Below are 21,014 nucleotides of genomic sequence, written 5' to 3' on the forward strand. Positions count from 1 at the left end.
GTTTTGTCAAATTCTGTTTCCCCATCAATTTGCTTAATATCATAAGCCTTAAATAGTCTTAAATACAGAGGGCAACAGTAAGAAGACCTCCTACATGTGTGCAGAAGTGATGGTCCAACATTGTATTGTCTTACAGGTGTTAATGTCAGGTTCCTCTTGCTCTCTAGGGACACAGCAGGAGATTCTGTCTTTCTTGCCAGCAGAAGGTTTTGAGCAGCATCAGAAGTAAACTTTGCATCAGTCTGCAAACATGCCTGTTAATATAGATTAAATGTTGTTAACTTGCCTTTTTATTTCTATACATCCTTTAATTTAAGACGATCATTTGTACACTAAATAATCGTGATCTCACCATTTCCTGTGATTGTTTAACATTAGACAGGGCAGAAAGAGGGAGCTGAACACTTTCATTGTTACACCTGAAGCTGAGCATGGCAGAAGTACCATTGAACAGTCTCACAGAGATAAGATCCGACAACTGCAGGAGACAAAAGGACACATTCAAATATTACTTTAAATGGAAACAGTCTTGATCAATTGAAAATATCATAAGTTGTAGTGGATAGATCCATCTAGTGTGCATGAAACATGTTGAAATGTGAACCTGATCCTGTTAGAAAGAATAAGTTCATCAGCAGATCAAACATCAGTGGTGTGTTTTCCCTAAATGTGACATTTTTCTTACATCTCACATGACAGGACCACCCCAGATTTGACTAGTTGTTTTTTTTATCTAACACAGGCCTGTTCTTTAAGCACAGTAGCTTTAACATTGACATTACTCTATGATTTTTTATTGTAAAGAACTAAAGAAAAGGTGCTTTTTAAATACTATAAATCTTTGGCTGCATTTTCACCTGTATAACAATCTTCCCTCTCAATGTGTGGTCTGTTTTCCATCTCCATTGCTTAGTTATGTTGCCCGAATGGTCACACATGAATCCACCATCCTGGTCCCACACTGCTGCGATGGTGGAGCTGAAGGAACCGAAAAGGAAGATTAACATACTATCTAAGCTGTCACACATGCAAGACATTATACAACTCTTTACAGGCTGTATAATAGTAGTGATTAGTGTAGCATTTAAATGATAATATGCATTCTCCTATATTAGACTCACCTTAGAGGGTGTGTAACAGTGCCGTGCCCAGATGCTGTGATAGTCGCGAGGAAAGCTGGACACTGGCTGTCACTGAATACGTTTGTGTAGAAGCCTTCGCAGGGCAGACCTGAGTGGCTCTGACATACTGCCATACAACCAGAGGGGTAGCTGAGAGGATGGGGTCAAGGGTTAAAAAACAATCTAAATCTCTAGAATCCACTTAGCTATGGTTAAACAAGATGAGAGAAGGATACTATATGAAGGAAGAGCCATCATTGATCCTGTAATGTAGCTTCTGCTGTGCTGCATTCTGTTGCATCACTTCTGGTATCTGGGGTATCCCGTTAACTAAAGTGGAAGGCTGGGTCTTTCTCTTCGCTCTCCTGTCCTTTGGTTTTGCACCTCCGTAGTGACGCAGTAGGAGTGGCTTGTCCTGGTTCTTCTCAGCTTTTTGCACTTTTCTGTGTGATAATGAGCAATTTTGAGAAGTTAAAAAAACTTTAGATAACAAAATATCATGTAACATTCAGCATGGACTTGTTACTTCTCATGTAAAGGCAGCAGCACATAAAGGCATAAAATGCTTTCACAATCCCAGTTTGCTAAACTACTAAACACAAAGTGCAGCTGAGGCTGATGGGAATGTTTGTCTAGTATTGGACCGCGTTTTCTTAACCAATCAACGAAATCCCTAAAAAATCTGATGTATCAAATTTGGACTAACATGTGTTATGAATGCAGCGTGGCAGTTTTAACAACATACTCGGGATTTCTGGCTGCATGCAGTCGCTCCACCACCCACTGACACAAACTGATCTGCTGAGGCTCATCACAGGATGGCTGCTTTGGCTCAATGATCCAACCTGGACTCAAGTCAGCAAAGACACAGCAGTCAGTCAACAGCAGTTACACCAGGCATTATTAAACACCATGTTGCAACTCCATGTCATACCTGAACTTCTACAGTTGTTGGATAAGATGGAGAAACTGACCATGGTGGAGTTTTGAGCTGCTGGAGAGTGAAAATATGGAGCTTAGTCAATTTATCACCTGAGGTTTTCTATAGTGACCATTTGATGTACTGGTCATTGAAGGTAACATGACCTTAGGAAGCCCTGTATTATAACAGTAAGAGCAGAAAAGTATTATTTAATATAGGTGCTTCATTATTATATTTTATATTCTCATCATTCTTTCTCTGCCTTGGCTGAAATGAGCTTCCACAGAGCTGGGACCCAGGAATTCATTTACCTATTTTGGAGTTTTGTTTGCGTTTTTTCATGCGCGCATTTGAACTAACTTGTGGTTTTCTCTCTGAATTTCCCACAACACACGGATTTGTCCTTTCCGTTTCCTTCTTGTCGATGGCAGACAACTGGGGATTAGTGTCATCCAACTGTGCGGAACCTCTGGACTGGTCTTTGTAAGTCTGATCTGGACCTTTCGAGTGCTTCGCCCCTGCAGTCAGATCCTGCCAGGAGTAATTCAGAATATTTACGATCCCGTGAGGAATATATCTCTCCACTATCCACTTATTTTGTGAAAGTAGGCCAGCTAGTTCATTTAATAACTGAGGGGCTGCTCGCTTGTACGCGTCCGTCGGACTGTGATCCTTTATGTCCGGTGAAGTATCAGGTGTTCCGTCCCCATTTGTTTCACCTGTCAGCCTCTCAGTGAGCTCATCATCCTTGTCATTATCTTGATTGCTATGTGAAAATAAAAAACAAACAAACAAACAAAAGACAGATTGCCCATTAGTATCAGAGACAAACCTGTAATGTGTATCGATAATGTATAAATGACCTTGTATCTTCCAACTGTGCTCCTTCCTCTGGCACACTGAAATGCAAAATGTTGCTTCGTGTCCCTTTAATTCGTCTTCGTCCTGTGGGCTGCAGAGAGGTAAAGGAAATGGTTAATGTCTTGCAGCAACTTTACAGTCAGCAAAGTAGATCATTGACCCACCTGGTCAAAGAAATACAGAGGGCCAGTTTTGAATTCACCCAGTGCGCCATGGGAAGTCATTGTTTCATATAAATCCACAGGTATTTGTTTTCGATGATGCCTCTTTTAGAAGAAAACCGCACTAAACACGTCCATGTGACATAAAATACTAACAAAACACAGCTGAAGGGCTTTTAAAATCCTCCTTTCACTCCAGTCCGTGGACCTGTATCCGCTCACGGCGCTGCGTTAGTTGCCTGGATACAGTTCTACGCTCGTCTCCAAATACTCGCGTTACGCACCATTAATGATCGACAGACTGACTGAAAGACTATCTGTGGCGGACCATCAACAAAACATTACTCACAATAACAGATAAGGTGTCGGGCGTTTGGCAATGTGGACACTGGCGAGGTCCTGCTGAGGAGCTGCAGTCACAGGTGCACACAGCCAGGTAACCTGAGTCTCAGCGACTCCGTGGTTCAGAGAAAGTGAAGATTGTAACACGCGGTGCAGCTTATAGGGGCCATGTTTCGAGGCATGGTGTTCAAATAACCATCACCCTCAGCAGAATACTGTCTGTGGGACTGTGCTGATGTCCTAGTGCCGTTTGTCCCCGAATGGAAACATATCTACAGGAAAAAAAAAATGATGACAGAGGAAAGTTTTTGTCCTTTCGAACAGATGAGGATCATCCTCCTGTATTCGGGTCAAATTGTTGCACAGAGATCGTCTAATGGCTCATTATTGGCTCAGCTGTCTCCGGCACACGCTCTGCTCTCACCACTGGAGGCTCCCAGCATCTTATGCGTCACTTTACCTCTGAGTCGCTGATCATGGCGGAGCCACAGAGCGAAGTGGAGCCTCAACTTCTCAATGGGGACGACTTCAACGAGGACAGAGAAGACGCGGACGCCTCGGAATCGGTGAAGAAAAAGAGAAGAAAGAAGAAGAGGAATAAAACCTCCGCACCAGGTAAGAGGCATCACTTTGCGGTTGGAGGGTCGTTGAGAAAATAGCGCACATTTCTCCCCGTCAGTGCCACTCGACAGTGACCACCAGCATTGAATACTGCGGGCAGGAGACTTTTCAACCTGTCAGAGACTATTGCAGTCCAATGGTTTCACTGTGAGCAGCTACAGCTGGGACTGAGTGTACTTATCTGATAACATCCTCTGAGATACGGAATTTAACATCCAAACGGATTGAAAACTGACATTTGAAGACTTGGGTGGAATATAATTTGATTTTACTCCAGATTAAACGTGTTCTGCCCTATAAATCCCCCTTGAGCTGCGTGGCATTATGTAATAGAAGTATCCACAGTTTTAGCGCAAGACGACCACTCGTATGCAAAAACATGATGATGACTGCAGCCCTAACCCAAAAATCCCACACTATCTGAGCAGTTGAACCTACCCTAAGTCAAGTCTTGTCCATACAGCACTGAGTGTTAAGGGCTAAATGTCATAATGCTGCAAGGTACATATGCCCTTGAGGCTATTGAGTCCCAAGGTATAGAAAGAATTTATGCAAAGACTCTGCCAAGTTCAGGATGCACTTTCTTGAAATCACTAATTTACCTACTCTCTCTCGCTCTCTCTCTCTGTGTGTGTGTGTGTGTGCATGTGTGTGTGCGTGTGTTTTTGCCCCTGCATGTTCATGTGCCACTGCGTGTTCACCTGCACATGCATGCACGAGGGTGTGTGACTTTGCAGCAGGGACAAATGAGGCTGAGGGGGATGGAGAAGCCGGAGGTGCCGGTGATGTTACAAAACAGTTGGAGCTACAAACACTGGACGACAAAGAGAGGGAGGAGGATGGAGAAGAAGGTAACTCCTTACCACCATCATCCACACCTGCAGTGGCTATTGTGCTGAACTTTAAGTCCCTGAAAGTGCACGGTGAAATTCAGCAGTTCATATCTGCAATGTGATATCTGATTTTCAGCAGCTCACTGGGAATTACGCCCGAGCCCCTGTCGATATTTCTCACTTTGCAAACTGTATTGAAACTAATGATGCTTTCAACAGATGGAGAGGAGGGAGAGAACTCAGCTGGAAAAAAGAAGAAGAAGAAGAAGAAGAAGAAAGGTTGAAAGCAGTTTTTCTCTTTATGACAAAATGCATCTCTGGAGTCCACAACAGATGACTCCGTGCCTGTTTTAACTACATTTACTCAACTCTCAGAGTCAGAACTAAACTGAAATTGTGACCACTCTCACAGAATATTAATGTCATATGCAATAGAAACACAGACTTTATAAACTGCATTGCATTGAAAGGGTTCTATAGCAAAAGCTTCTGTGTGCTGATTTTCAACATCCTGAGTCAACTGCATCGAAATTACTTTAAATTGTTTGCTAAAGGGTGCAAAAGCAGTTTGACTCGGTTAATTAGTGTCATGAGAGTTGCATGGTGGAGCACTGACACAGGAGGTGTAGGACAAAAACGTGACAGGACCTTACATGTCATGCAGATAGGACAAAATTAATGACTGTACATTCAACACAATGCTAGTGTTACAGAGAGGACTGAGCAAACTGAAATGTTGCTGCATATATATCATTATAAACCCCTGTATAATTCAAATGCTTTTCCATCGTTACAGAAATTTCTAGCTACACAGTTCAGTGAGTTTCTTTTACTCTAGGGCGGCTCACTTAATTAGATCTGTAAGTGAAGAAACTGTACATTTATTCTTTAGTTAAATTAAAATGTCATGAACACGGAGGGTAACTTGTGTGATTTTTCTCTCTCCTCATTTGTTTCTCGACTTCTCCTTTTCTCTATCTGGGCCACAGTGAAGGGACAAACTGACCCTCCCTCAGTCCCTATTTGTGAGCTGTATCCCAACGGAGACTTTCCAAAGGGAGAGGAGTGTGAATATCCCCCATCGAAAGACGGGTGTGTGACCTCCACATCGTCCCTCACGCTCAGCAGTAGTCCTCCACTGTGTAACATGCCTAGTTTTTATTTAGGTCTCTCTGACTTGCGCCTACAGTATTTCTAGTAAACATCATAATCACTTGCAATATTTTGTGTTTCTTGTTCAGGTGTACATACATTTTGTGTCCTCAGATAAAAAGCCTCATAATCACCTGCAAGTTTGTGTAATATGCTCATTTTAAATATTTGTATAGTGAGAAAATAATAAGTGCCTCCTCCCTGTGGTGTACCTGTCTGCCTCCCACCAGGCGCAGCGCAGCATGGAGGACCACCAGTGAGGAGAAGCGCGCGCTCGACAGGGCCAATGAGGAGATGTGGAACGACTTCAGGCAGGCAGCCGAGGCACACCGTCAGGTCCGCTCTTATGTCAGGAGCTGGATCAAACCAGGGATGACTATGATTGACATCTGGTGAGAAAAACAATGAAACGTGTGTAGGATTTTAATCTCGACTGTTTGAACTGATTTTTCTTCTCCTACGTAAAACTGATTTAAAATCTTAGAAACAAAAGCAGACACTCGTGGTGGCAGTCTCTTGTGGATGTGTTATTTTACCTAACAACAGTCTGATTGTACTTGTCATCTAATGTCTTTCATCCACTGTACTGCTTTCTGTCACTGGCAGCGAAAAGCTAGAGGACTGCTCCAGGAGGCTCATCAAAGAAAATGGGCTGAAGGCAGGTCTGGCCTTCCCCACCGGCTGCTCCATCAACCACTGTGCTGCCCACTATACCCCAAACGCAGGAGACCCCACCGTGCTGCGTTTCGATGATGTCTGCAAAATTGACTTTGGAACGCACATCAATGGTGAGAGCTCACTGATAACTCTTGAGGTGCTTTTGGACTTCCACATTGGGCTCGCTTATTGTGACGTGGTAAAATTATGATTACATTATCACGTTTAGTCTCACATCTAGATGAATACAAACTGCAAATTGAAAACATGCAATTGTAAGGAATAATCAAGACTTTGGGTCTTTCAGGTCGTATAATAGACTGTGCCTTCACCGTCACCTTTAATCCAAAGTATGACAGGCTGCTGGAGGCTGTGAGAGATGCAACAAACACCGGTATCAGGGTAATATAGCTGTTCCTCCCATTATTGGTGCATCTTTGTCTTGCCTGTTACACTTATACAAAGAAATGCAAATGATGAGAATAAACATTCAGAACACACTTACATTAATATGAATCTCTATATTATAATGTATTATAATTAAACATCTATGTGATGATTCTTGATTTATTTGCAGTTTGCAGGAATTGATGTGCGTCTGTGTGACATTGGTGAGACCATTCAGGAGGTCATGGAGTCTTATGAAGTGGAGATAGATGGGAAAACATATCAAGGTAATTAGAGGTCATACTATAGCTTCAGTTAATGTACTACAGGCTTCCTAATTATTAAACCTCTGTGTGGTGCTCTCCATACAGTGAAGCCTATCAGGAACCTCAATGGCCACTCTATTGGACAGTACAGAATACACTCAGGAAAGACAGTCCCCATTGTTAAAGGCGGAGAGGCCACTAGGATGGAGGTTTGTACACCAGTGTTCACACCTTTACTCTTCTTGAATCAAATATATTTTCTTCAACTTAGACATATTTGGATGGAATTACAGTATATTCAGGAACACTAAACAGGACTGCACTCTTTCTGTTTTTTTTACTAATGAAATTAAGCCTTTGTTCTGCTCGGCCTTGCATATAAATAAACCCTATTTAATTCTTTATTGTAATTGGAAGAACTTGTGGCTGGTTAGGGTTACGATGTGGATGTGGAAAAGTGTTCCGATTCACTGCTCTAATAGCTTCTTAGTCACCCTCGTCAGCATTTAATTACACCTTTAATGGAATTACCAGCCAAATCGAGTAGCAACATGTGTTGAAATCCCAGCCCCTCATTTCACCGTGTGAGCACTAAAACATGGGCATTCAGTGTTTATTAACAGGCCTGTGCTACTTCAGGGAGATGGCTTTGCACTATTTTACATATCTCATGACTACACCGAGATGAATGCATGCCAAACTGCAGTACACTGGACAGAAGTAAGCATTTTAATTGGCAAGTTGCTGTGTCAAACTTTTTTTACCTGATGGTTCCAGGAGCGTGCTGCTGATGTGGCAGCTTTGCGTGTTGTATTTTTAGATGAAGTGTGTTGGTATAACAGAGCCATTAGCCTCTCTGCGATCAGAGAGTGCACGCCTGGAGTGGCAGCTGGGCGTGCCACGGGGCTGCTAGCACTTTGAATGATTATCAGTGCAGTGAGAAAGGGTGTCGCAGTGTTATCAGCCAATACCACGGGGACTCTGACAACAGCCGTGTGCTGATAGAAACACAAAATGTCAATGAAACCCATCCAATCAGCTCACAGGAGGCACAGCTCTTGAAAGGACACTACCGTCTTTAATAGAGTGCACATGAATATGTCAGCTGCTGACAATTTGAGGGTTTTGTTCAATTTACTCTCTGCCCCCTTGAGTGTTTCTGTCCTTTTCAGTGACATCACACCCACTCACCCTTGCATAATGCTGTATGCTGTCATAGATGAGTTTAATGGAAACCTACATTTTATTTCAACAACCAAATAAAAATGATGTATCTTTTTTTTTTTATTGCCTCTCAGGAAGGTGAAACTTACGCCATTGAGACATTTGGCAGCACAGGAAGAGGTGCAGTGCACGATGACATGGAGTGTTCACATTACATGAAAAACTTCAATGTTGGACATGTGCCAATAAGGTTGCTGTTTTTTTTTTTTTTATCTCATATCACTTGTGTTCAAAATAAGAATTCTAAAAAAATATTTATTTTGTGGGGGGCTGCTCTTCACATTCTGTTTTCCAAGCTAATGAGAAGGTGTAAATCAAGCATCATATCTGCATGATTGGATTTTTTATCATTTGTCTCACTTTGTATGTTGTCACTGTGCTGCAGACTTCCAAGGGCTAAACATTTGCTGAATGTGATCAATGAGAACTTTGGCACATTGGCATTCTGCCGCCGCTGGTTGGACCGCTTGGGCGAGAGCAAGTACCTGATGGCGCTGAAGAATCTGTGTGACCTTGGCATCATAGACCCGTACCCACCTCTTTGTGACATCAAAGGCAGCTACACCGCCCAGTATGAGCACACCATCCTACTCAGGCCCACCTGCAAGGAGGTGGTAAGCCGGGGAGATGACTACTAAGCATGCGCCAGAACTCAAGGCAAACCAGGAGGAGCACGACAGCTCAGATACCACAAACCTCTTTATTGACTGACTACAGTGACTGATAGCAAATATGCAATATTTCTCTGAGATAGATTTTCACTGCTTGGGTCCCATTATGCAACTGTTTTAGCAAGAGCAGAAGACTTGGTCATAGCCTACTAATGTTTCAATTCCAAAGGATTGTACCAATAGACAAAGGGCATATCTATATGAAACGTAGTGTTGTCATTTTAGCTATCTTTTAATATGCTGCTTTTAGAAAAAGCAAATTACATATATGCAAGAGAATACTGCAAAAATGTTTTTGGCAGCCAACTTGCCAAAAAAAGCAACGCTTCATGGCCTTGTGAGGAAAAAAGAACTGCTATGAAATATTTATATTTCTAAATTTATTTGCTTTTAATTAGATGCAGTTTTTACAAGAAATAAATTGTTCTTGCGTGAAAAGATGCTTACTTATTTATATAGTGTACGAATATCAGATGATGTAGGTGTATTTCTCTCTTTCAACCAAAGGAGGGCAGTGCTAAAACATAATAGAGCGTTATGCATAGGTATAATCTGAATATGGAATGAAAAAGAGTTTTCCCAGAAGCATTTAAAATGAGCACACTTGTGTATTTTATGCAGATTAGATGCAACACATTACATACAGAACACAAATATCATTACACAAATCACAATGTTGGCAGAGTACATTCACCCTAAATCTCGACTTTGTCCTTTACAAGACGTTTCCAGCACGTTTTCCCTTATTTTGGTAAAGTCTTTGCAACAAGGACATGGGCAGTGATGTCACGGCTGAAGAATGCACCATGTCTCCTCACACAGTTTGTCCTTCTCCTGCAGAGCAGGCCTATTCTTAACTTGGCCTGGCTCAAAAATGGCCTGTCAATGAGTACCCAGGCTTTTAATACATATTTATTTTGAGGCAGCAGGAGTCACAGGCCAAAAGGAGAAACACATGTTAATGTGCTCATGAACACACACTGACTCTCCCGGGGTCAGTTATAGAGAGACAAGGGAATCCTCCTTATATGAAAGCAGGAGGATGACAGAAAGTCTTCACACAGCCGAGTCTGACCTAAGCAACCTGACAATGATCCACTTTTGCAACTGATCCAGTTGCAAAGCCGGTTGTATGAACCGCTGACCACAGAGGATGGAGTGGAGTTAGACAGCAGGTGGGTGAGTGTGGCGGATGAAAGCAGAGCTGTTGTTTAAGCTGCTTGATTCCTTTAAAGTTTTTTATCATCCACTCTTCTCAACCAGGAGTTTCTTGTTCTGACTTCCAAAGTCCCCGACTCGCTATCAAGGACATTGAGCATACTCACATATCCACGCTGACACACACTCTGATCTTGACTCACTCGTGCTTTATCACCCTAAATATCTGTGAGACAAAAATGCATAGCTGAACCCTTGCGAGAATGAAGTAAACACTCACTGAAATAGATACAGTAGGACGTGACTGTGTTTTGGCTCATCACCTATAACAGCAACTTCGGCCAGGAAATAAAGCATAATTGGATATTTAACATGCAGTCCTTGTTACTCTGTAATAATCTGGAAAGAATTATGACCTGAGGCACATATCATAACACAAGAAATTCCGACATCAGTTTTGTCCGGATGAAAGTCTTTTTGGCTTGTTTTGTTCTCTTTGATCCTTAAGTGACTGTTATGTTTGAAGGTATCTGCTTACAGTGCCGGCTTTTCTCTAACCCAGCTTTAGAAACAACCACAGCCTTGAAGCTTTATGATTTTTTTGTGGCAGTCCACTTTCAAAAACAAAGTAACTGAAATCCCTGTAGTGGGCATTGTTTTTGCTTTCACTTTAGTGTCCATACAATGCCGAATCCAAACACTTTCTATGTCCATGCCTTCCATTAATATCTATCTATTACTTCACCCAACTAACACATTAGCTGTATGTCACACTTGATCCTCCAACTCTCCCATCCCCCCGTCCTAGCGGCGGCCACAGTCTCTCCTGAGGATATGAAGGAGTTTGCGTCCCAGGCTTGACTTCCATGGTTTAACAAAGCTCTTGGTATTGACGATTAGTCTGCTGCTTTTCCAATCTTCATAACTGGCCACTACATACTCAGATCCTGGAGAGAAGGCAGAGCAGAGCATCAGTGAATTTCAAGTCATTGAAATACACAGAAGAAAATCTACAGTGGAAAAAAACCTGCATAAAAAGAGTCATTGTTATATAACTATTATCAAACGGTTAAACTGAGTTATCGTTACCAGAAATTATAATTTTGAAAGTCTTAGATGTTAAATAGTCTCACAACAAAGAGGTGGGTGTAATTCTTAAGCTGTAAATGTCCAGTATAAATGAGTGATGTAAGCATGTTGGCACCGGCTCAAAGCTTCAGTGAGCAGTGACAAAGATTCTTCAGCACAAAGCTGGCAGATTGTTGACTGGACACTAATAATAGGTTTCTGCATCATGAGCAATAAAGTTTCACATTGGAACTGGCTGCAGCTGACCTGGGTTGAGGATGGGACAGGTACAGCCTCGGACAGTCCAGGACTCTGGGTAAAGGGCGATGCTTCCCCTCTGGATCTTCATATGAGGGTTTTGGTACAAGACTTTCTTGACTTTGACCTCCACCTCTGCATGGGAGCCTTTATCATGAGCTGACATCACCTTCACCACCAGCACTGCCAAGACAACACATTTAACACATTAACACTGTGGAAAAATAGCCTAACAACTATGATAATGTATCACTACTAATTAAAGACTACTAAAAACTATTTAAAAAATGTATTTATAAAGTTTAATGAAACAGCAATCTTACACATCAAATTACATCCAATAGTTTTGTTTACATGACGCAAGATGTCAGTTAATAGTCAGGGGCATTTAAATTTTGTAATTTTATAATAGACCAGTCTGGTGGGTTATGGGTTTCCCCGGACATTATTCTCTCCATCATTGTCACCGTCGTGACTCTGATGATTGGCTCACACAATACTGAATCCATTTCCTTGCCCAGTCCGTCTTACCATAGTCATACTCCGCAGCGCAGAAGAGTTTGGAGCTGCCAAGAGCCACATCGACACAGTCACATTTCTCTGGAAAAATTAAATATGATCAGTATGATAAATATAAATCGTTTCATCATAATATACAGATTTCAAGAGGAAAACTGCTGCATTTTTATCTATATGGTGTTGATGAGTGAGCTTTGTATGAAGTATATGACCTGTGACTCACCAGAGTGGTGCAGTGCAGAGAAATGCTCCTCTACCCTAAAGAGTGCCATCTCACTATTATTGCTGCTGTGTCCCATGTGGCCAGTGGCTGTATAGAAGACCTCCACATCTGAGCTGTGCCGCAGAGGTAAAAACCAGTCAGAGGCAGGGCTCCACTTGGTGTTAATAATCCAGAATGCACTCTACCCTATACCATACATCACTGAAACATTTATTTATTTATTTGGGTAGTGCATATTGCCAGGTCTTAGCTCTCACCCTGAAATGCAGTCGCCAGTGTAGGGGTCACAGTCTGATGAACAGTCACATGGATGACAGCCATATTCATAAAGCCCCCAGTATCCCATCATGCAGCGGTCACAACGGGAGCCTCCGACACCAGGTTTACAAGTGCACTCCCCACTGTTAGGATTACAGAGAGTGCTACCACCTGAGAGGACAGAGCCTACGGGGTGGCAGGAACAGGCTGCAGAGGAGAGAGGTGACAGAACAAGAGGTCTGCATGTTAACATCCCCGTCACTAAACAACGTGCCTTTCGTGCAAACACACTCGTGGAAGCAAAAACAAACATATTTAGTTTCTTTCTCGCAGAAGATTTCCCTTGGTAGCATGAAATTAAATGCATTTTATCATGCTCCTGTAACAAGCGGCAAGCTGGGATTATAAACCCAACATGCTTCAAGCAGCTGCAGCAAAAGTAAACAGTAAATCCCTCCCTCCCTACTCAGTCACATTCTGTGCCTGATGGTCCCTTGTGACGACAGATTGACTTTTGTTACAGACTAGCTTCATCCGTTTCCAAAAAGGGCATGTTTGTTTCTAAAAATTCTGCAGCATGCCTGTTGGGAGGAAAGGCCAAGAATGGGAAAAATGTGCTCACATGGACCATGGGAAATTTCTCCATTGTTTGCCATTACAGTCCAAAACAGTAACGGTCTCTGTCACTCCTGCTGCTCTACTGGAGTGAAGTCCAGTGGAGTATAAATAATTCTAGCTGAACATAAACTCTCCAAAGAGATCGATCTGCTTTAGTCTGGAGGGTCAAAACAATCAAATCTTCATTATCAAAAGATGCTTCTCTTAATTGAAGTTTTTAGCTGACATTCACCCAGGAAAGGTTTGATGGAAAGAAAGACACTTGAATGAAAACGAGAATAAAGGGCCTTACGTTTGCAGGAGTCAGGTGCAGTTTTTGGACGACTGGGGTCTCTGAAGAAGCCTTTCTTACAGTTCTGACAGTGACGGCCCTCTGTGTTGTGGAGACAGTCATCACACACGCCCCCACTCCGCCGTCCTGTCGCTAGCCATAATCCACGACTGAAGTGACAACTCTTGGCATGGTGGTTACACTTGCACTCTGCATTTAGATAGACATTGGAAACCAAATAAATATGTTTTGATATGTTTCCCTTTCCCTACTGATAAAGTAGCAGTGGCGACACATGCAGTAGCTGACATATAATAGGAAGTACTCTGATATTCATTATTCATGAACCTCTAAAGGGGTTACATGTGATTTATAACATTAAATTCAGTTTGGAGTGTGTCCTACTCTCTTGCCTCATGACTCACTCTGACACTCATGTGGTGTCCCTGTGATGCCATTGGCAGCCTGCCAGGGTTGGTCATTGTAGAGAGGTGCACAATGCTCACAGTGGTCGCCGGCTGTATTGTGTCGGCAAACACACTTGCCATGGACCTGCCAGGAAAACACAAAACAGAAAATTAATTATTTTGTCTTGTAGCTGTCTACTGGAACAAACTATATATATACTGTGTCTGTGTGTGTGTGTGTGTGTGTGTGTGTGTGTGTGTGTGTGTGTGTGTGTGTGTGTGTGTGTGTGTGTGTGTATACACACTATGCAGCTTATTGCTGCCTGTGTAACTTGTTATAACCTCCTTTGGCCACATTGGAATTAAATTAGTACTTCAGTTCTCCATTTACACTAAAGACAATAACATGATAGAGACTATGGGTTGTTATAGCATTAGGCTGAATACCATAATTAAGGTTTCCACATACTTAAATCCCTATAATGGTAGGTAAAGTTGTGGCCTAATATCCAGTCTTCACTTCAGCCTTCAGCTTCAGCAGCACATACCAGTGTACAGCTGAGTAACAAGGGAGTGGTGGGAAAATAAATCCCAAACCATCCATCCCCCGTCTCAGCACATAAACAAAAATGGAGACAAACAGAAACCATCGGCAAGCAGCAAGACACATCTGAACAATTTCTGTCACAACAGAACAAACTGTACAAGCGTCTCTTTTGGCAGATTATCATGTACTGTACCTAGAAGCTGTATGTCCACAGAGTCCTGCTCAAAATCACTCACCATGTTGCTGGTCTTCTGTTGGCTTGGTTGGTAGCCTCTGGCTGGAACACAGTGGTCAGCATGTCCATTGCAAAGGCAACTGCCTTTAACAATAAAATCATATATGGCATAATAGTCTGTCGGGAGAACAACAGTACCAGGATGTTTAGCCTGGCAGGGACACGACTGGAGCTGAAGTAGACGGACTCTCAGATTGGTGATCATGAGCTGGTTCTGAGCAGCTTGTCCATAGGGGTCCACTGAGAGCCAGGGAGACAGAGCTCGGTAGATCACCTGGAAATGATAGTAGAAGATGGTCTCAGCAGTGAACATAGTGTTAATCCACTTGTAAACTTGTAAACAACAGGTGAAAAATGCATTTTAGAAACACTAACAGACCATTAAGAAAACATAAATGATGTAGAATATAAATATATAAAAAGCTCCAATGTCCTTTCAGACACATCTACTCTGCCTAGTATGAAAACGTACACCAAGGTAACCCTTTTCACTTTCACACAGCTTTTTGGAGACGTTTTTAAGTGTTGCACAACTGAGATACTAATTATAATGGGTGAGGGGCTTACACAAGAGAGCTGACATACTGTAGCAAGGCACATACTTGCTGCAAATACACTGCAATTATGAGATCAGTCAAAACCTCCCAATGTGATCTGAGGCACTTTGGAGCAAAACAAATCTTTACTGGCTAGTGAGAGTCTGTATCTCTTGCCATCTGTGTGATTGAATGGTCTGCTCATGAATTAACCATGACTAGATCCTCCCTGTGATGACAAAGCAGATCCGAAAAATGCAAAATGCTGAACATCAGAGGTAAAAGTGAACATTGATATTCTTTCAGTGCGTGTCAAAGCAGTTTGTGGCTTAGGTGGGTCTCCCACAACACATCAGTTTACAAAGCTTGGTCAACTGTTTGTTCAGTGGTTTGTGTGATATCAGCTTATAGTGCACTGACTGATGCCAATAAATGGACAGCAAGAGCAGAGCAGATGGCGAGGGTTAGCTACAAAGTGCTGGGGGCATGTCTGGCTGCATGTGATGTGGTCACTTGCGGACCTTAGAAACTAAATTACATTAAAAGCAGAAATCTGTATGTCCATTAAAGCTTCATCTGAGCTTTAAGCATCCTTCTCTCCTCAGATGTTACTGCTTTCTTGCCCTGAACAAGTGGAATATTGTAGTTTTATTTTGTGGAGGTTACGACTATAGAAAGTGGTTCTACATTATTCAGATTTTATGGGATGCTATAATATAAATATTAGATTTTACTTTCTGGTCTCATGTACCTGTACAGTAGGGGACTTGTATTTCTATTTGCCACACTGTCAAAACCACCCGTCACCACAGGATTATTTTAGACCTGACACTGTACTCACCTCTCCTCTGCTACAAGGAAAAGCTCCTGAATACTTGGAGGTACAAGTTGCCCCGCTCTCCCCGACAGGTGACCCCTCTGCCAGGCCAAACACCTGCTCACAGTCCTTTGCAAAATATCTGAGGGTCTTCCATGTGCGCCCGTGATCCTGAGAGCGCTCCAGCACCATGGCAGCGGGGCGGGGGGAGCGGAAGACCAGGATGAGATGGGTAAAGAGGAACTCAGTCTCCAGGTCCAGCTGGAGCTTCTCCTCCTTCACCCCCTCCGCAGACTGCCACCATGTGTCGGGGTAGCGGAACGAGGAGTCGCTCATGGCAGAGGGAGGGTGCGCCTGACTGGGGATGGCAGAGCTGCACTTGGTGCATTTAGCCCCCGAGCAGGACTCCTTACCGCGGGGCGCAGACATCTGTTTGTAGAAGCAGAAGGTCTCCGAGGAGTTGGACCCGCACACCGACTGGGTTCTCAACACTCTGCCCTGGGCCAAATTACCCATCTGGGGGTTACAGGCTCGGCCGAAACAGCGGCTCTGAACAGCGGGATCCCTGCTTTTAGATGAATCTGGTAAGAGAAGGTTGGTTAGTTAATGAAGATTAAAAACAACCGGCAAAGTAAGTCACCAGTTTACTGCTAAGGTGTCAGGTTAGATTTTCGCTTCCCCGTGTGGATGTGCCTTCACCAAAGTGGTTGTTTAAGCCTGTTCCCTCACATCTTCGTGAAGTGCGTGCGTAAAAGTCTCAATCACAGGAGTTCAAACTCACCGGCTAGAAGAGGAGAGGATGCGCACACAGGAATAATGACGAGTAAAGTCCAGAGGCTCATCCTGAAGGAGTTATGCTTCTACATAAAGCCACCTGTCATATCCTATTCTGTAAAACCCTTCCACGGCCTCATACAAAAGGTATTCTGTTGTTAATGATCCATTTAACACTAAATAAACTGCAAACCTTTACGACGCAGACATTAAGAAACAAAACATTGAAATTGAATCATATTTTCTTCTGTCTTTATGTAGAAATATCCCATTAAAACTGAACTTGTATGATCTGAGAGCTCTGCAGTTATGATCCTTAATGTTTTTTTCATCCTACGCACATGTGAGTTCAGCTTTGCTGTGGACACTTCATTGACAGTTGGGAATATGAAGAGGTTAGCACCGCCCTCTCCTGGTCCTATCTCAGACCCCTCCCACTCTCATTCCTAAAATCAGACATAGAGTTATTCAAAAAGTAAAAAGGAACTCATTTCTGGCACACTTTTTGACATATACTGAATTTTAATATGTTTAGAAACGCTGAGATGTTTTTACTACCTCTGAAAATGAATGTCATACTTTTACACTATCAATCATCCATCTCACACATTTGTTGTCCTCCTCAATAAGCACCCATAATATAAGAAGTTGGTTGCAATCGGGTTTTAAGTAGAAAATCACTGGTCAAAAACAATGACTGAGACGTTTAGATGGGCTTCACAAACCACCCAGGCGCTCGAGCACTGACAGACAGGGGTGTCATTGTGCAGCATTCCTGCCACATATCACCACTTATTTCTAAGTGGCCCTCATTAACCACACTTTGCCTGACTCATCAGACAGACAACAGCCATGGACCCGAGGGGTCGCACAACCCTTGACCCCAATAATGATCCAGTTGCACACCATTTTCTTTTACTTTGACGTCACCTGACAGATTCAACATGGATGTTTCAAGAAAAAACACTGGTTTATGATACTACATGCAGCTTTCCCTGTGGTTAACATTCTCATTTGATACCAAGAAAAGTCTTGAAAGTATGGATAGAAAATGAATGAAGACAGAAACGGCTCTTCACTGAAGATAAAAGGGAACAATGTTATTGAGTGTAGACACCAAACCTGTGAATACATGAGGTCAGGATAATATGTTCTCACTGTGACTGTGCCCTGTCATATGAATCATCAGTTCATACCTGTGCATGTATGTTAAAAGGGGAAGACGGAGCATTCTCAGTCTCTTCCCTTAGGTATCCTGACCGTGACGGTTCAAAACATTCCTGAAATACTGTGACTCTCATCACAGTGACAGCCTCTTCAGGGAATATGGTTTATGTCTGTGTGTTTTTAGATTTGCATGGGCTATTTGAGTTGTTTCCAGATGATCTGCCAGGGCAAGTGGTGGTGTACTGTGAGCTGTTCTCTTTGTACACTTGCATGTTTTTCGAGCCTCGAATCCCACGAGTCAAACATGAAAAATGGTGCAGGAAGGATGTCTAATCCTGGCCAGTCTGTGTTGTATTCCCCTGGCAGGATGAAAGCAACGCACATTACAAACAAACCCCATTTACCCGCTTTAATTCCAGCTGTGGGTTGTTTTGGTACACAACATGAATACAAGTCAGTCATATCACTTAAAGCGTACTCAAGAAAAAATGCTTGTTTTCTTACTCGTCAACAACTAGATCAGGCAAAGGATGTATCCATCTAGGAATACAGAAGATAAATACAGTTATGAATTTTAGGTCAGCTATTACAGTGCAGTCAGAAATGCTCCTCCTTGTGTTAAATTACCACCCTGCAGCCTGGTGCTGAACCTCCACAGCCAGTAGCGCTGCTGTGGTCTCATCATCTAATGGCCCAATAAGACGACAGACGATGAGGCCGTTCCACCTCTGCTGGCCCGCTTTATTTCCAGACTGTAAAAGGATATGGTTCCCTCCCCCATCATGTTACCATGTCACCTAGTACCTTCAGCTCACTGGAGCGTCTCAACCCTTGTAAGTAATCTGTCTACTCTTCTGTAAAAGCTAGACAGAAAACCAGACGTGCTTCAGGCAAGGAGAGCAGGTACCTTGCCCAAAGGCTCAGTATTAAACTGAAGGCACCCTCTTTACCACTTCCACATCGGTCTGCTTGAGCCTAGCCATAACATTGGCCTCAACCACTGTTCATCCGATGGTTTAATCTGTAATGACAGAAAAATGAAACAAAGGTCTGCGTCATGTAAATATTTGTCCTATTTCCCATGATGTAACTCACTTGGTATTAACGCTATTAGGTATTCCCATTATAATGACAATAAGACCCCTGATGTTAAGCACATTCTTCCTTTAACCCTCCCCACTCACATTCCCCTTGGTACTCCTCCATCCAGATATTTCTGGATGTTTATACAATATTTGACATCACCTTTTGACACAGTCTCTCATTGCACAGGAAGCAACTGAACAGATGACTGAGCACAAGCCTGAATTAAGAGCAAGTATGAACACAGCAACAGAGGAACTGGGAGATTTTCACCTTCATAAAAGTCAGGCAGGAGGTTATGCCCCTTTTTCATTTTTTAGTGTCATGTGAGGGCACTCACCGAGGGCTGGAGTCTACTTGTGTCATGTCATCTGTAAAATGGAAAAAAGGAAAGCAGAAAAAAGAAACTGCATCATTTACACTGGAAGAGGAGATACTGACACATTACACTGTATATACATATATTTAAGAAAAAAGTGGAAGCTCTTCTCGCAGCATGAAAACACACCTAGAAAATTAATGCTCAACATAGTACGGGAAAAACACTTTTATTTTATTTGTGTTCAGATAACAAAATGATTGTAGGTTAGTTGACACTGATTATCACCTTATCTTATTTCTTGTAACTAACTTTTGGGAAGTCATTTGTTGTTGACTAACTTCCAATGCTACACTTACACTACAAAGAATTCTGCAGGACTTGGAAACAGGATTTAGATGTGAATCACAGAAGGTCTTAGGGTGCTACAGTATCTTTAAGAGCGTTTGTGGTCTTTATTGTGTAACAGTCATTAAGTGACACCAAAGCAAGATCTTGAATAGGTTGTTCCATTTACAAACACTGAAGTTGTCTCCATTTAAAATGGTCATAGCCTGGCTGTGTGCTTTGGAGCAACACTAAAATATTTTCTGTATGCAATTGCATCTATACTGTGTCATTTAGGTGTTGTAATTGTTGAGTTGAAACACACTTCTGTGAGGAGAACAGTGCAATAAGCCATAAATTGTTTGAAAGTTGGCATTAGATGTAGGATAACCATTGTGTTTGTGTTGAGAAGCCGTCTATTACCATGCCTGATTGATGTCTTGAAGATCCAACCTACAAACTTATACCTTAGGGGATGAGGTAGGGGTTAGGGAGAAGGGGTTAAATAGCTCTCTCTGGGTGCTCGGTTGAGGGGCAGACAGGATGATAATCTCAGTAAAGGATGGAGAAAATCTAGGCATTGGTGCCTGTGTTATGAGAGGAATGTCTGCTGCCTCACCATCAGCGTGACCTTGTTCTACTTAACATGTAACATGTTGCCTTGCTGTCAGACAGGTCAGGGCAAGATGGACGTCTTAATTTTGGATGAGTGAAGATGTACAGAGAGCAGCCTGACAGCAGGTCATATTCATCATCACCAGTCTTTAATAAAGCTGACTGAAATAATTTATTATGATATGTTTATGTTATTTCTGTGTATGAAAGTATAAAAAACTCCAGATAATACACTGTGAAATGGTTAGGTAAGTCACATTTTGATGTAGCCCTCCGTTGATGAGAAACTAATGAGAATTATTTTAAATACAGTGGCAAGAAAAAGTATGTGAACCCTTTGGGATTACGTGGAGTTTTGCATGAATTGGTCATAAAATGTGCTCTGATCTTCATCTAACTCACAACAATACAAAAACACAGTCTGCTGAAAATAATAGTACACAAACGTTATATGTTTTCATATTTTTATTGAACATAACATGTAAACATGTAAATGCCCTGCAGTACAAGAATCTCCCTAAAATGTAGTGAAATAGTAGTAAAAAAATAACATAAAATAAAATGATGATTTACAGTTTGGGAGCCGGGATGTTAGA

General features: G+C 42.3%; 3 protein-coding genes across 4 annotated transcripts; 1 reads left to right on the plus strand and 2 right to left on the minus strand.

Annotated features, from left to right (window-relative positions):
- Positions 1-48: 48 nt before the first annotated feature.
- Positions 49-3,313, minus strand: LOC113165701. The gene is made up of 11 exons (XM_026365396.1): positions 3,069-3,313; positions 2,907-2,995; positions 2,355-2,809; positions 2,056-2,115; positions 1,867-1,966; positions 1,358-1,564; positions 1,122-1,271; positions 858-978; positions 353-478; positions 135-254; positions 49-57 (listed from the first exon to the last, which is right to left on the minus strand). Exons 1-11 carry the CDS (start codon positions 3,126-3,128, stop codon positions 49-51), a joined length of 1,497 nt encoding a protein of 498 aa, XP_026221181.1. The 5' UTR covers positions 3,129-3,313.
- A 445-nt stretch (positions 3,314-3,758) lies between these two features.
- LOC113166192 (methionine aminopeptidase 2-like) lies at positions 3,759-9,575 on the plus strand. Of its 2 annotated transcripts, none has more exons than XM_026366184.1 (11): positions 3,759-4,022; positions 4,769-4,879; positions 5,081-5,140; positions 5,851-5,953; positions 6,244-6,405; positions 6,620-6,801; positions 6,978-7,072; positions 7,248-7,344; positions 7,429-7,532; positions 8,622-8,737; positions 8,933-9,575. In XM_026366184.1, the coding sequence occupies exons 1-11, from the start codon at positions 3,854-3,856 to the stop codon at positions 9,183-9,185; spliced, it is 1,452 nt and encodes a 483-aa protein (XP_026221969.1). In that variant the 5' UTR covers positions 3,759-3,853; the 3' UTR covers positions 9,186-9,575. The 2 variants fall into 2 exon arrangements, with proteins under 2 accessions (XP_026221969.1, XP_026221968.1); XM_026366183.1 differs by having other exon boundaries at positions 3,762-4,022; positions 4,766-4,879; positions 8,933-9,574.
- A 70-nt stretch (positions 9,576-9,645) lies between these two features.
- On the minus strand, positions 9,646-17,249 carry LOC113166191 (netrin-4-like). Its single transcript, XM_026366182.1, has 10 exons — positions 16,915-17,249; positions 16,158-16,714; positions 14,782-15,054; positions 14,017-14,143; positions 13,613-13,801; positions 12,702-12,909; positions 12,445-12,557; positions 12,234-12,302; positions 11,712-11,885; positions 9,646-11,323 (listed from the first exon to the last, which is right to left on the minus strand). Exons 1-10 carry the CDS (start codon positions 16,973-16,975, stop codon positions 11,181-11,183), a joined length of 1,914 nt encoding a protein of 637 aa, XP_026221967.1. The 5' UTR covers positions 16,976-17,249; the 3' UTR covers positions 9,646-11,180.
- Positions 17,250-21,014: the final 3,765 nt, after the last annotated feature.

This window comes from Anabas testudineus, chromosome 6, assembly GCF_900324465.2.
Source record: "Anabas testudineus chromosome 6, fAnaTes1.2, whole genome shotgun sequence".
Lineage (NCBI taxonomy): Eukaryota > Metazoa > Chordata > Actinopteri > Anabantiformes > Anabantidae > Anabas > Anabas testudineus.

Bases quoted from the DNA above. Each gene is read 5' to 3' on its own strand.
- LOC113165701 (XM_026365396.1), bottom strand. From the start codon at position 3,128: ATGACTTCCCATGGCGCACTGGGTGAATTCAAAACTGGCCCTCTGTAT. The intron at 2,996-3,068 runs GTGGGTCAATGA...ACCTCTCTGCAG, and splicing joins CTCTGTATTTCTTTGACCAG to CCCACAGGACGAAGACGAAT. The intron at 479-857 runs GTGAAAATGCAG...TGTCTCCTGCAG, and splicing joins GAGGGAAGATTGTTATACAG to TTGTCGGATCTTATCTCTGT.
- LOC113166191 (XM_026366182.1), bottom strand. From the start codon at position 16,975: ATGAGCCTCTGGACTTTACTCGTCATTATTCCTGTGTGCGCATCCTCT. The intron at 15,055-16,157 runs GTGAGTACAGTG...TATCATTTCCAG, and splicing joins TTCCTTGTAGCAGAGGAGAG to GTGATCTACCGAGCTCTGTC. The intron at 11,886-12,233 runs GTAAGACGGACT...TTGTCTTGGCAG, and splicing joins CGCTGCGGAGTATGACTATG to TGCTGGTGGTGAAGGTGATG.
- LOC113166192 (XM_026366183.1), top strand. From the start codon at position 3,854: ATGCGTCACTTTACCTCTGAGTCGCTGATCATGGCGGAGCCACAGAGC. The intron at 6,406-6,619 runs GTGAGAAAAACA...TGTCACTGGCAG, and splicing joins ATGACTATGATTGACATCTG to CGAAAAGCTAGAGGACTGCT. The intron at 7,073-7,247 runs GTAATATAGCTG...ATTTATTTGCAG, and splicing joins CAACAAACACCGGTATCAGG to TTTGCAGGAATTGATGTGCG.